The 15,727-nt window shown below is 36.8% G+C and overlaps 1 protein-coding gene and 1 long non-coding RNA gene across 7 annotated transcripts in view; one reads left to right on the plus strand and one right to left on the minus strand.

The window, feature by feature from the left end:
- Positions 1-13,724, plus strand: part of znf536 (zinc finger protein 536) — a 496,275-nt gene extending 482,551 nt beyond the window's left edge. For all 6 annotated transcript variants that reach the window (XM_073907215.1, XM_073907216.1, XM_009303408.5 and 3 more), the window contains one exon: positions 10,461-13,724. In XM_073907215.1, coding sequence (XP_073763316.1) covers positions 10,461-10,717 — 257 coding nt within the window. In that variant the 3' untranslated portion in view covers positions 10,718-13,724. The remainder of the gene's footprint in view (positions 1-10,460) is intronic.
- LOC141375119 (uncharacterized) lies at positions 933-7,748 on the minus strand. Its single transcript, XR_012382633.1, has 3 exons — positions 7,573-7,748; positions 3,975-4,150; positions 933-2,355 (listed from the first exon to the last, which is right to left on the minus strand). It is a non-coding gene; the product is annotated as an uncharacterized lncRNA (long non-coding RNA).
- Positions 13,725-15,727: the final 2,003 nt, after the last annotated feature.

The following is a 15,727-nucleotide window of genomic DNA, read 5'->3' on the forward strand; positions in this document are numbered from 1 at the left end:
AACTGGAGCACCCCGAGAAAACCCATGCGAATGTGGGAAGAACATGCAAACTCAAGACAGAAATGCCAACTGACCCAGCCGAGGCTCGAACTAGTGACCTTCTTGCCATGAGGCGACGGCACTACCTACTGCGCCACCATAATATAACATTTATTTAATAAATGTACAAAAATAAAGTCAGTACAATTGCTATATCTGTATATAATGATAAATTGTGCTGCACTAGAAAAAAATATTGACTTACTAATGCAGTCCCTTCCATCGTTCAAGAAATTTTAACCAAAACTATAGCCACATATTTTGTGCCAACACTTGAACATAGTGTAAACCAGTTTCTTTACTCACTTTTTTCTTTTACATATTAGATGAAGCTGTGATATTTTGTGCAGATAATATTTATTTTTGTAAGTATTTAATGATTTGTTTTGTGAAGAATTTTGCTCTGAGAAAAAAATTAATAAAAAATAAAATAAAAAATAAATAAAAAAAAATGTCTCAGTGACTCTTAGTTGGCATTTCTGTGTAGAGTTTGCATATTCGGGTGGCTTTTCTCCAGATGTTCCAGTTTCCCCCACAGTCAAAAGACATGCGCTATGGGTGAACTGAATAAACTAAATTGGCCATAGTGTATGTGAATGAGTGTGTATAGATGTTTCCCAGTGCTGGGTTGCAGCTAAAAGGATATCTACTGTGTAAAACATATGCTTGATACGTAGGCGGTTGATTACGCTGTGGTGACCCCTTATGTATAAAGGAACTAAAGCGAAGAAAAATAAATGAATGAATTTAAAAGACATGGAAGTCATTTCCTCCACGTAATTAATATATTATCGGTATCTGCATTTTCTTTTACAGCGATAAGCCAATAGCTTTAAATTCATCCAATATTGGCTAATAAACATCAGAGGCTAATACACAAATCCCTAATATTTACAGTAGACACACTTTATTGATATGTAAATGGTACAGTCCAATGTTGAACTTTATTCCTGTGAACATTGCATTTATTTGTATCTGTTGCTTCATGAAAAGATCTGAAGATGCTGTGCATCTGACAAATAAAGCATCTAATCTACTGCGTCTGTGATAAAGTATGCAAACATTGTGTCACTACAGGAAGCAGAAATTGGTAGATATCATGTATCTGTTTATAACTCCTCTCCACTTGGAAGAGGGGAATCTCTCCGATCTGGTATATCAAGCCGCAGGTGAATTTTTTCAAAAACATTGAATTATTGAGAAACAAAAATACAAAAAAGGAATGACTGCAATCAAATATGCATACTTTGCTATCGGGCTGGGATCAGTCACTAGATGCATACATGCATACTGTATAAAGACAATTTGAATCGTTGACAATTTTGGTTTTGACAACTTCCAGTCAACTTATAAATGCAACTAGAACATGTTTTCAAGTTAAGAAAAATTTAGGCGACAATATCCCCTACCTTAAGCTAGGGCCAGATCAAATCTGTGGACATTTTATGCTATTTCTGTGCAGAATGTTGTAAAAAAAACATCTGCAAATTTATGCAGGATGATTTTGGGAGTATAGCATATAAAAGCTTAATATATGAAATAAAAATGTATATCTTTTTAAGTTTTATTTAATGTTTGTAATGCAAACCCACTTTGATCCATTTATTTGGTAAACAAAGTTAAACACTCATATCTACAAAAAGACAGAAAATATTACTTTGCAAACTGTATTGTAAATAAATCAAATGAGCATTAAGTCAATAATATTATTGAAATTCATTTAAAAACTGATTAAATATAAATGTACACACATTTACACAAGTAAAAATATAGACTCAATAATGGGTTTAAAATCAGCAGATTTCTGCATGCACAGATTCCGTGTGGACCTACGTATATCTTACAGTATAATGCAAATGCAAATGCAAAAAAAAAAAACCTGAAAAAAACAACAAATATAATTTAGGAACAAAAAAGGGACTTTTAGTGAGATCCAATTGTCCAAAAAGTTCCAAAACACAATTATTGTTACAGTTTTTTTTAATCTGTTTTCATTCCTGACTTAAAAACAAAAAAATATTGTATCTAAAACAAAAGTCGCTCTGTATTAGCTTCTCGTTTGTTCTGAAAACCATAACATACTCTTTCACATGTGATACTGACACCAAACGGAAGTGTTTAACTCAGGTGACCTCATTCATATTTGCAGTGCGAGTTGAAAGGATATGAGCATTTATACCCTTAATCACCCACAGAGCGGAAGTCTCTCTCTCTCTCTCTCCTTCAATACTCCAATCTTACTTGTTCTCAAGCTGGAGTTACTCACGGTGAGCATCTGAAAGTCATTAGAGTCTCTGCAGTCTGTCAGGTGCCAGCCTATACACACACACACACACACACACACACACACACACGCACACACACACACAAAAAACACACACACACAGAACAAAACACACACAGTGCACATGCAGTATTTCCCCCACACAAAGCCACACACACACACACACATGCAGAAACAGGCATTCATGACATGCTCATGAGCTATTATTTTTCAAAGACATGCCACACATACACAGGGACACATGCTTGAGTGTGTAAACACACACACAGTAAAAGTGCTGAAGCCCTGCAGGTTCTTTCTGCTGCGTGGGGCAAGGGATTCGTCATGTGCTGATGAGCTGTTATAATAATATATGAGCAAATCACAAGCATTCTGCAAATTAATCATTTTTCCTCCTCAACACCCTTCTCCCGCTCTTTCTCTGTCACACACACACACATACGCACAGTCTTTGTTGCTGAGCGTTGGAGAGGGCGACTTCTCACAGACAGACAGAGGTGAGAGGCAGCACTCTTTCACAGATGGTGGCTCTGGCATCAGATGGAATTTATATAAGACTGATTTTGATTACATGCCAAGGCACCTCCATGTCTGCATATGCGTATGTGCATGAGAGAGAGAGGATGTGTTTGCATGCTTTCCACAATCGTATACTGTTCAAACGCATCGTGTTTGATATCTTTTAGACTGTATGCGTGTGAATGGTGAGATAAGAAAAGCAGAATGAAATAGAGAATTTAAGAGGAGGCGCCACAAGAGGGAGCATTAGACATGTCTTCAGAAAGGCTAGATAAAGGAAAATGGATACAGACTAAACTGAAATAATTGTTGTTTTTTTTCAACCCAATTTTGGGTCAAATATGGACTAAAAATGGACTATTGTATTTAATATTCAATAGATTTTTTAACCCAGAAAGTGTAATTTGACTTAATATGACTGTAGTCACAAAACAAGTCACAAATGTAAATTTTTGGGAAATCGTGATTTATGAATCATCTAAATGATAAATAAATAAGCTTTCCATTGATTTGTACAATACAACATTTGAAAATCTGCAATCTGGAGGTTAGAAAAATCTAAATACTGAGAAAATAGCCAATGAAGTTGTCTAAATGAAGTATTTAGCATTGCACATTACTAATATTTATATGAGGTATGTGTTGGCTTGAGGCCACAGGCCTAATGCTTTAGTGCCCCCCACCAGTGCTGATATACAGCCATATCGCACTGCTACGAGTGTGTTTTTGCATTTATACAACAGTTTGACAGCATAATTGTGTGTATGAAAAAGAAAATCAAACATGGAGTCTCAAAAACTCTTTTGTATGCGGAACTACTTTCTTCCGCCATTCATTCACATCTGCAGCTCATGTCAGAACAGCAGAAACTGTTGCTACTTCACAAACATCATTTTAGAGCTAGTTCTTAAATAATTCTCTAGCTTAATGCCTAAAGTGATGATAAAAACAGGTGATTTTTGCTCATATTTTAAGATTATAAGACTGAACGAGATGAAATGCCAGAGATTTGCCAGTGTTTTTATGTTGCAATCAGGATATCACAATTAACCCTGAACAAGCAAAAGTAAAACAAACACTAAAGAGAGATACAGCATACTAAAAAGAGAGATCGACTTAGAATGTCACTTACCTGTTTTATTATGATTTGTTCTGCTGTAGTTTGAAACTCGCGCTGAGAAAACGCTGACTTTTTCCCTCCCCTCAGGACTTATTATTATGTCTCTGTCGCCATCTTGTGGCGGAACGTCAACCGTCACTTTCTTTGGTCTGCACAGACAGGCTGATGGCGGCTGGTGCACTGAATCTCTGGAATTATAAGTATTTTAATATAAGGACTATCTTTATATATATATATATATATATATATATATATATATATATATATATATATATATATATATATATATATATATATATATATATATATATATATATATAAACTGCATAGTTCCAAACTAAACAGCTACATTCTCGACTAAAGAAGCCTCAAAATACATTATGTTGCAGAAGCAATATGTGTAAAACTGTAGAGTGTCCTGGGCAGAGTAATACACAAGGGTGAAGGGTGAAGAGGCTGGACTTGTGCTGTTATTTGCAGAATATCACACAGCTATCAGCCAATCAGATTCAAGAATCTGACAGAACTATACAGAATTTTATACAGAAATATCGTCATGGAACATCATGCATCTTTACTTGATATTCTTGTTATTTTTGATTACATATTTTTGATGATTATTTTTTATTAGTTTTTTTTTTTTTTTTGCCATAAAATAAAAATAGATAATTTGATCCAATCTGTTTTTGGCTATTGCAAAAAAAAAAAAAAAAAAAAAAAAAAAATCCACACACAGCCTAGCATTTTTATATTGAAACTATGATGGTAAAGATAGTTTATACTGTAAGATTCAATGTACTGTATGAGTGAACAGAATAAATAAATGGGATCGTTTTGTTTTAATTATGGCATGATGGACTGTGGGAAGGACAATGATGGAGTGATATTGGGGAATTTTCAGGAAGTGGGTGTTGTCGTCTCTTCTCCCTCCTCCTCCTTCGCCCTCTGATCTTCACATATGAGGCCTTCAGGGGTTAATTAGGCAGGCGTGATAATGGCACACTGATGAAAATAATAGAACTCTTCTTGCTCTCTTTTTCTCTCTCTATTTTGAGACAATGTTAGAAAATGATGGAAAGAGCGAGAAAATGGGTGAAAATGATAAAAAAAGAACTACTTGTCAGTTCCATATGTTGTCTTGCAAAGCTTTGTACAGTACTGTATGTATAGAGCTGAAAATGTCCTCTTGTGTGGTTTTTGGCCGCAAAGCATTCCCAAGATTTATTGGCCATTGGTAACAACTACATTGGAATTTTTACTCACACAGGACTCAGTTTCAGGAAAGAGAGTGAAGAAATGTGGGAAGGATTGACACATAGCGAAGAGAAAGAGAGGGAGAATGGAGAAATAAAATTCTTCATACTAGTTGATGTCACCTCAGCTGCAGTAGATGTGAATCACCAGAGAGCTTTGAAGAGAGGAATGATTGAAAGAGGGAACAAGAAAGAAAAAGAAAGAGACGCCTGTACTGCTGAGACGCATAATGATTATGCAACACACACATATAGACTTTTATTTGAGATATTTTGTCAGATTTATCGAATATATAAAAAGAAAACGTTAAACACAAGCAGGTCAAATAGAAATGACAATGATTTTAGTGTCTGCGTAAAATTAAATTAGCAAATTTAATATATAATAAACATATTAAGGTGAAGAAAGCATTACATTGTTGCTTTGAAGTTTCAGATGAAAATAAAACATAAAAATATAGGAGAAACAATGTCCTGTTAGTCAGCCTAATAATATATGTATATATGTATATATGTATATACATATATACATATATACACACAATATAATTATTCTAACCTATACCAATTCAAATATATTAATGTTTAAGTGAACATACACTGTAAAACCCAACAATCAGTCTTATCAAAAGACTAGTTAACTCAAAATTGACTGAAAGTTAATTCTACTCATATGAAAAGAGTTTTGAACTCAGTGTTGAAGGCAATAAGTTAATTAAATACTTCATTACTTCAACTTAAATGGAGCAAATTCACAGTACTCGATTTTTTTAACTCAAATGGTTTGTTGCAATCTGTTTCCTCAGACGGTTTGAGTTGCCTTAACTTATAGGGTTTTACAGTACTCAGTTGGTTTGAGTTCTCTTCATTTATTGGGTTTTACTGTGCTCAAATTGCTTCATTTACTCAAATGGATTAAGTTTACAGTACTCATTAGGATTAGTTTTTGAACGTAAATGGTTTGTTGCAATTGGTTTACTCAAATAGTTGGAGTTTCCTTAACCTGAGTGTTAAGGAAAATGAGGTTTTACAGTGTATTAAATGTTATATTTTTATTGATTAAGAACTTAAAAATGTATTGCAGACAAATGGGTAAACCTAGAAGTTTGACAGATAACAGCAAAGTATAAGGGAATTACAATCAAACTATAAGTCTAATTTAAAGTAATAAATACAAAGTATAGTTTAAAATAATAACATAATATAAAAAATTATATAATTAATAAAAAAAGTTGTACTGTTATTACACGGTTACATTTAGTGGGTGTGTTATGTAAATACTGTTAAAAAATGTATGATTGTATTTTTTTATTTACAAAAATATTATTATTATTATAAAAAAACACAGTATTATTATAAAAAAGCTATATTGTTTTAATGTTTGAAAAATAAGCTTATATTTGCTATATTCATATATACTATATGCCGCAACCCATCTCTGGGAAACACACACACAACGGGCAATTTAGCCTACCCAATTCACCTGCACAGCATGTCTTTGGACTGTAGGGGAAACCGGAGCACCCGGAGGACACCCACACGAGCACAGAGAGAACATGCAAACTCCACACAGAAACGCCAACTAAGCCGAGGTTCGAACCAGCAACCCAACGACCTTCTTGCTGTTCTTGCATTACCTACTGCGCCACTGGGCCGTCCCATACTTACTATATATCATTAACTTAAAAAAAAAAAAAATTATATTACATTTTTTTATTTTAATGCTATTTTACACAATATTCATGATATATCCTCTATATATATATAAGGGCTGCACAGTATATCGTTTCAGCATCGTTATGGCATATATATGTATGATGATTTATAGAATATAATGAATTAGTATTTAATATTAGCTATTCAATTTACAGAAATGTTAAAATTGTGTTACATTTTAACAGATGGAATGTGACAAAACGAGAGAGCTGAATTTGAGGAACACACACCTGCTTTGACAAACCATGACACACTGTTATCTTTGTACACACAATCCCAAGCTCTGTCTCTTCTTCCCTTGTCATTTAGCAACTAGTAGCAACAAGCCAAAATTGCCCCAATTAGTTTCGAAAGTAATCGGGCATCTATTACGAGAAACATTTGGAGAGCGGGCTCAATGTGTGTGCTCTTTTTTGATATGAGAAAAATGTGCCTTGCCACAGAACACCTCTCCAAATATGATTCATTGTTGCCAATTATTTTGACCACCAAATAGGCACCCTGAAGGGGCAGTATTATCTCACTTTGAAATGGGAAACTGGAGGAAGCTTTTGGGATGAATACGTAGAGCTGTGACGGAGGTTACATGTCAATAGGCTTTCTTCTTTTGTGTTTCTCTCCGAGCCCTGTTAATCATTTACCTGCGGTCCTGTCATGGCCACAGTGAGCACGGTGTTCTCCTCTCCATATTCCTCCTCCTTTTTATCCCACGCACACGATATGTAGATTTCCTCTTTGCATGAGATTGAAAAATGCCTCATTTCCTAGCCAGTTGGACCAGTCGTTGACAACTTCCAACTCCTTCTGCGTTTGCCTGCTTCAGGAAAAGAGAGACGAGATAGAGAGAAAAATAGCGGAGAAGAAAAAGGAAAGAAAGCTGACTTACATTTGGTGACACTAGTTCATTCTAAGTATAAAGTGGCATGAGAATATGCTGCCTCTCAGACTTAGCACAATGTAAGGGAGTGTGAAATTAAAATGCGTATGAATGAAACGGCCAGGATTGCGCTTCGCCGGCTCCTTATCAGACAACTGGAACATCGAAAGCTCTAAAACTTGTAGCAATCCCCTTTGTAGCGAGGCCTCAGCAGACATTGTAGTACTGGAAAGCCGCTGAGACTCCAAAACCAAACACAAAGTGCGTATAAATCCTTCTTTTTGTGTGTGCCACACATGCATACGCAAGCAGGCGACGGTACTTTGAGGATGCGTGCATTTTTCACGTTATGTCGCGGCTACACCTTTAATGCACCCGCTTTACATTCTCCACACCAACGCGGCTGCTATTTTAAACCGCCATGTTAATTTGATTTAGTGCTTTTCAAATTGAATTGAGAAAAATGGAGAGCAAATGTACTGTTATTAATGTTCTAAAGTAGCGCGTAGCTGAAAGTGCCTGGCTTTGCTCTAAGTGGATGGGCCTGATAAGAGGGCCAGATATGATAGGCACGTAATCTGCATTCCTCAAACAGACTTGTGTGGGCTATTAAGGGCCATTGTGTACAATGCACCGATGATCAGATCCAATCTCTTAAACAGTTGTACTTGCTCTATGCTGAAAAGAGCACTTTCAAAGTTCTGTAGGATTGAGCACAAAGAAAATGTCTTCATCTGAACAGCGGAGATTGTCCACGGTCAGATGGAGCAAATGCTTTTGATTCATACTGATGAATCCCACCATTAACACTAGAATTACAGAGGTGGTCATTTTGACCGTTTATTTTTTATTTTTTGCTCTAAATGTGTGTGTGTTTCATTTTTCATTCATTCATTTTCTTTTCGGCTTAGTCCCTTTAATAATCTGGGGTTGCCACAGCGGAATGCACCGCCAACTTATCCAGCATATGTTTTACACAGTGGATGCCCTTCCAGCCACAACCTATCTCTGGGAAACATCCACACACACTTATTCACACATACATTACGGACAATTTAGCCAACCCAATTCACCTGTACCGCATGTCTTTGGACTGTGGTGGAAACGGGAGCACCCAGAGGAAACCCACTCGAACGCAGGTGGAACATGCAAACTCCACACAGAAACACCAACTGACCAAGCCTAGGCTCGAACCAGCAACCTTCTTGCTGTGAGGCGACAGCACTACCTACTGCACCACCGTGTCACCCCATGTTTAATTTTTGATTCATTAAAATTGCACAACACATATGCATGACTCTGTTGCCTAGCAACTTTCTGCTAATATAAACATTGTGGCAGAAAAAAAAAAAAAAACAACTTAAGAGGCCGATCAAACTGAGCACGCTTTTTGCGTTGAGACGCACCTTTTTTGAATGATTTACTAACAGGCGTGGACGTTTTGCACCCTGTGCACTTAGAGGTCAATCACACCAAATGCGATTTTTGTGTTGAGAAGCACCTTTTGTTGAATGTTTTACTGCTTATGCACCCTGCTCACCTCGCATTTTTACCGCCTGCTGCACCTCATGTGTTTGTCCTTGCGTGTTGTGCGTTTACAATTGAAAAAAAGTCAAATCTTGAATATCAATATATTATTAAATATTAAAATATACCAATATCCACAGCTACACTCGCGTACAATATACTGTTAATTAAGTCATTGCCTAGCAAGATAAAAAGCTTTTACCTAATTGTGGTGCGCCTCACGATTTTAGAATGGAGAAGCGCGTTCGGTGTGGTGAGCCCCTTATGCCTTGCTTTTTTGCCGTTCCACGCAGTGCGCTCGCAGTTTAAAAACTTACATCAGTCGTGTCTGTTTCATTCTCCAATCAAATAAAAGCAGATGCGGGGTTTCCGTTGAGGTGACTGCAGTGTTTGTGTTTTCAAGACAACTACGGAGATTTTTGATGAGAGGAGAGATTTGTGGTTGCTGTTTTAAGTTATCCGGTGTTGCATAACTCACAAATCTTGAATACTACAATATTATGAAATATTAAATTTATAACAATATCAACAGCAGCACTCTAATTCAGCTGATTCAGTCCTTGCCTAGTGACATAAAAAGTGAACCATGCTTTTTTCTTGTCAATTAAAAAAAAAAAGGCAGTGTGGTGCTTCTCACATTTTTGGAATGTAAAAGTGCGTTCGGTGTGATCGGCCCCTTATGTTGCATGAGAAAAATGAGAGAGCTCAGCATAAAACACACAAAGCAAATAAAACGTGAAACGTCGGTGGACACGCAGGCTTACTTCAGTCTCTTACAAACTTTTATAAACAACATCTTCTCTGCTGTGAAAAAACTTCTCTCCTACAAGCTGTACAAATTAAAGTACGCACATTTGAGGTGGTCTACTAACTTGTATATAATTATAGGATTAAATAATATGCATTCAAAGCTAAAATCTCAATTGAAGCCTTGAATGTAAATATGATGTGACAAAAATTCAATTCTGCACAGTTTTATTTGAACTATGGCTATGGCCTTTCTAGTCGTTTCTGGCAGACCCGGTGTTAAACCTCCATCTTGGGTTGACTGTAAACAAATGCAACATGCAATGTTGAATTATTTTGATAACAACAAGATTGTATTGCTGTTGGTTTAATTTCCAGGTCACGGAGGTCAGAGGCCATTCCAGTGTCGCTACTGCCCCTACAGCGCCTCTCAGAAAGGAAACCTGAAGACCCATGTGCTGTGCGTTCACCGCATGCCCTTTGACAACAGCCAGTATCCCGACCGGCGCTTCAAGCGCTCCCGCATAGACTCTGACATCTCCGGGAACTCAGAGGAAGGGAATCATCATCCCTCTGCAGGTCAGTCTAGCACAGCAGAATGTGTTTCTGGTGATACTCCTCGCTCTGTTGAGTGAAGGAAAATGTGATCCAGGGATTTTTAGGACCTTCAAGTGACCACATTGTGAAAGCCTTCCCAGTGCATCACTCTAAAAGACACATGAAGCTAGTCAAAATAATTCCTCTTTCCCCAAAAAGAATCATGCATTCCATAAGTTAGGGGTTCACAAACTCCCATAATCAAAGCCCTTCAGCTTCAGTAATGTTCTGTGAAGCACAGGATAAAGATGATGAAGTAGAGAAACCTGAACCCTATTTCTGATGAGTCTGAAACTAAATATGCAGCTCTTATAGGAGTTGCCTGGACTGAGCGTTGAAGAGACATTACTGAAGAGGAAAAATGACAACGTTTAAAAAAAAGACTGTCATTAAATTCCTCCGAGTGACTTTTGTCCCAAAAATAATGCTTTTATCAGAAAAACGATCCGCGCCAACGATTTCGCGACAGTTGGAAGGGAAAGAAAGATTGAGGGAAGCTGTTGAGCGCACCCTTCAAGAACATGACACCACCAGTGGCCATTTGCCCAGCGCCACTGACGCGCAGGGATGGAGCGAGCGGACGGAGGGATGTGGATGGTGAAGTGGGGGGGGTTGGGGCGTTTGGTGCCAGCCTGACTGGAGCTGTCATCACAGAGGAAATCAATTCAACCCCCTCCCACGCTGCTTCTATTCACCCCCACTCTTCCCATTCCACCTCTCCTCACTCTTTCAGAACACGTCAAGAGAAACCTTAGTCGCCTGTTCAGCCGGGCCGCAGAAGGGTCAGCTTCAGACCTGCCTGACGACTAGTAGCACTTCCCATCAGCCTCCCTCATTCCCTCCTGTCCTCATCTTTCTCCTGTGAAAAATAAAATATGGAAAAAAAAGGTAACATTGTATAATAATCCATGGATTTTTATTTTTATTGTTGTGCAGATTTTAGAATGTATATCACTTAAAGTGATATGGCAGACACATGAAATGTGTTTTCTTTGCATTAAGCACTTCTTAATCATAAACAAGTATGTCGTTGTCATTGAAGAAGGTCCACTTCCCTTCTAACTGGTGGACTTTGAGTAAATACTGACCACATGTAACCAAGAGGATGAATGTGTTATTTGTGAAGTGTGAATAATACAAAGGAAGCGTAGCACTTCTGTTGGGTTTATTGACCGCAGTGGGACTTCCTTTTATACGGTAGAGCTCTTGAGAAAGCCACTGTAGATATGAAGTATATAGATAATCAGTTCTATGTTTCCTGTGTTTAATCGAAACTTCAGGCTGGCATTCGTGATGTTTGTTTTGTTCGCTCATTCCCCCCCTCCTAAAAAACCAAACTGTGCAATTCTGACCGTTTTTCATTCCTTTTTTTCTACTAAGTTTGAATCACTCATCACCATGACCCATTTTTGTATGCATCTGTTGTCCTGAATGTTACTCTACTAGAAGAGATTAACAACACAGGCAGTTTGAATCCCATGAAACCAAGCCTCTTAAAGAACAAAATAAAGTGTATCAACTTTCATTGTACTTCCTTTTATTGAAGGCTAGCAGGGGTTAGAAGGTAAATAAGTATGGGTAGGGGGTTAGAGATGCATGGGTGGTGGTGGTGAGGGGGGGAGGGTGGATATTAATGTTTTGTGATAAACAGAAATGATCCAGACTTTAAGAAAGTCAATATCTTCCCGCTCAGCACAGGGAAGCTCAGCACTTAAACCCCGGGGCCTTACGGCTGCTCTATTCACGACGGGAGGAGTTTAGAGGACTCACAAATACCCGCCACACTCCTCTCTAAGCAGTAAATAAAAACATAAACCCTTATCAGAGGCCTAAGACCACAACATCTCAAGAAAAAAAAGGAGAAGAGATAAAGTGGAGTTGGAAAAAAATGATAGAAGTGGTCTAGAAGTGGCGCATGGAGATTTTACAGGTTCACAGAAAATGTAGAGGTTCCAAGCAACTGATCTTTAATTCACTATAACACTTTTTTTTGTGGTCTGTTCTTTGTTGCTGAGCTTTTTCCATATTCTTTTTATTTTGATAGTTCTCACTGCCTTAAATCGAGTTGATACAATTAAATTTAATACAACTATTTGTATTAGCTCTACTAAAATGTGTGTGTGTGTGTGTGTGTGTGTGTAGGGCAGGGGGGGCATATAAAATTAAAGACATACTTTGTGACTGCATTGAGCTTTAGAGGTTTTAACGCACTTCTGTGTTTTCTGGTGACTGTCAATCGCTTGCTATCCTTGTGTGAATGTGAATGTGCACACTCCAACTGAAATATATTAGAATAAATAAAGTTATTAAAAAATATAGATAAATAAACAAATAAAAATACAATTCATCCACTCCACTTTTTATTTAATTTTTCTAGTAAATTTGTCATGTTGGATCATATTTGAAGCTTTGAGCAGGCAATAATTCTTTTAGTGACACTGGAAGACTTGTTTTATTTTACTTCTTGAATTTTTTTCTGTATAGTGATCCACCATTCCATAATTTCAGGTGCTAATGTGTTCATGTTATCTTCCATACTATTAAAAATATAAATACATACACTATTGTGATAAAAAACAAACAAACTTTATTTCTCCATAGGAGTCTGTAACTGTCTTTTTTTTCTAGTACAGTCACTTGCAAATTTTAGATGTCTATAATATTGTGCTTTTAGGGATGTGAAAAAGACTTTTTCTTTCTTTTCTCTATAATATTCTATAGTATGTGATCATGAACATTATACTGTCCAACATTCCTGAATGAAGAATATTTCTATATCAGAGGAGGTTTGGAGAAGGGTAGAAGGTTAAATTGCTACTTATAATATGCTTTTAACAAGTAGATGACTTGTTATTGTATTTAAGGAATTTTGGTCATTATTTATTGTCATACATCTGTCTGACAAAAAAAAAAAAAGTGTTCTGATGAACTATCAAGAAGTCGTTTTTTTTTTTTCGATCTGCTTTTTAGAAGTTCTAATGTCTTTAAAGCAGTACAGTTTCACCCAATGTTTTACGCAATAAAACCTCTACCTCTTAAAACCACGACTTTGTCTCGATTATTTGTGTCTGTTTTATTTTCTTTAAAGCAGTGTTGAAAGCTGTGGTCATTAGGAATGCTTTCAGGGTGTAAGCATTCTTGTTTCTGTAAGTGTTTTATATTTAACTGATTTAATGCATGTGGTTTGAATATGTGCGTTTGTTGAATGTACACTTCCCTTTTTGAATGTTGAGAAGAATGTTCACACTTCTGAATTAATTTAGGCAAAGAACTCTGCATAAAATAAAATGCATAGCCCCCTAACACAAACAAACAAAGAAAGAAAAATAAATAAACAACATTATTTTTAAAAATAATTTTTATGTGTATTCTTATAACATACAGTGGCCGAGAGAGCTTAACATGCAGCAATTTAAAGAGCCCCTATTATGCATTAAAAAGGAACATATTTTGGTTTTGGTGGTCTCCAACAAGAGACCGATATGCATGCAAGGTCAAAAAACACTTTCATTTTCTTATAATAAGCATTTATTTTTACCTAATTATCCCAATGACGCCCACATGATTCGATTAGCACAATGCTAATCTGCACTGATTTGTCTGATGAGCCAGTCTGTTGTGCTTGGTCAACTGCATTCAGCGCAAGACAGAAATAAATGCCCACCATGGCTTATCAACAACTTTGAAGTAGTCAGAGTGCACAGAGCCCAATGCAGAAGTGCATTAAAGCAATGCAGGTTAACACCATCATGTTGCTTTATTTTTAACCATGACACACATTCAGTATTAATCCACACAATGGCAAAAGCTGAACTATTTTGAAATTTGACCACTTCACATGTAGGAACAGCTGACGGTGGCCATAGCACTGACAAACGGCAGTAGAGCGCGAGCTCAAAAACGTGTTTAAATCCGTTAACAATGAGGCTTGCGTCACGTATTTAACGTGGCTTTAGACGTGACATGAGAATATAAAGAGTTAAAAAAGATACAGTACAAGCAGTTACAAGTAACAAACCACAATTAAAATACATAATACATAATACAACCATTTTAATCACACTTACACTTGTGAAATGAAGGAAGAAACTGATCAATGAACTGTGTACTGTAAAGTTCCTGTCAACTCTGAACAAATCCCAATCATCCATAGTCTTTTCTGATCCTACTTTCAACAAACAGCCGACGAATCCCCCATTGTAATCGTGTAGATTGCTATAGCACTTGTCAGAAAAATGGACAGGAACACAGTACAAGGCTGGGGCTATAATGCTAAGGTACTTTTGCAAAAACAAACTACCACTGACTGTTCACTGCCTCATTTTTGGGTAGGGAAAATAACACTAACTTTCCCTCACACTTCAGAGCACAGCATTTTCATGACTTGATTTAACCTGGATCTGCTACAGTGTTTGTCCTCCTCTTTTTCTTTCTACCATGTTTGTGGGTAGGTCAGAGGGTTTCAATTTTCCCGGGTCTGCACGCGCAACAACTGGGCGGGGCTTGACTTCTGTATCAACGTCACGGTAACACTTCTAAAGACTTGTTACAGCAACAATTCATTCAAACCACTATGAGTCAACTCTTTTATAGATGAATCAATTGTTTTAAACATGGCACACTTTAAGATTTAAGCCTTAGCTAGATATATTTCACTTAGAGCTGTTACACACTGCGTAGGAGGTCACTTTCAAAAACACATAATAGGGGCTCTTAAAGAAAACACGTGCAACTACAAAAAATGCCAGAAAATGTAAAAAAAATTCTTCATTTGTTTGACAGCACACATGCTGCAAATCATCACACCGCAAACACATAAAAAAATAATAAAAACCACGCTGTATTTTCTCACAATGCAAATAATTTACGAAAACATGCAGAATTTTCTCACAACACTTCAAATAGCACTGAACACATTAGAAATGTTTAAAGGGGATCCTAAAACATGACGAACCTGGCTATTTAGGTTATGGTTCTTTAGGCTAATAAAATACAAAGGACAAAGGAATCACGATGTTAAAATAAACAAACAAAAATCTTACCTTTTA

The sequence above is a fragment of the Danio rerio genome, chromosome 7 (genome assembly GCF_049306965.1).
Source record: "Danio rerio strain Tuebingen ecotype United States chromosome 7, GRCz12tu, whole genome shotgun sequence".
NCBI classification, from domain to species: Eukaryota; Metazoa; Chordata; class Actinopteri; order Cypriniformes; family Danionidae; genus Danio; species Danio rerio.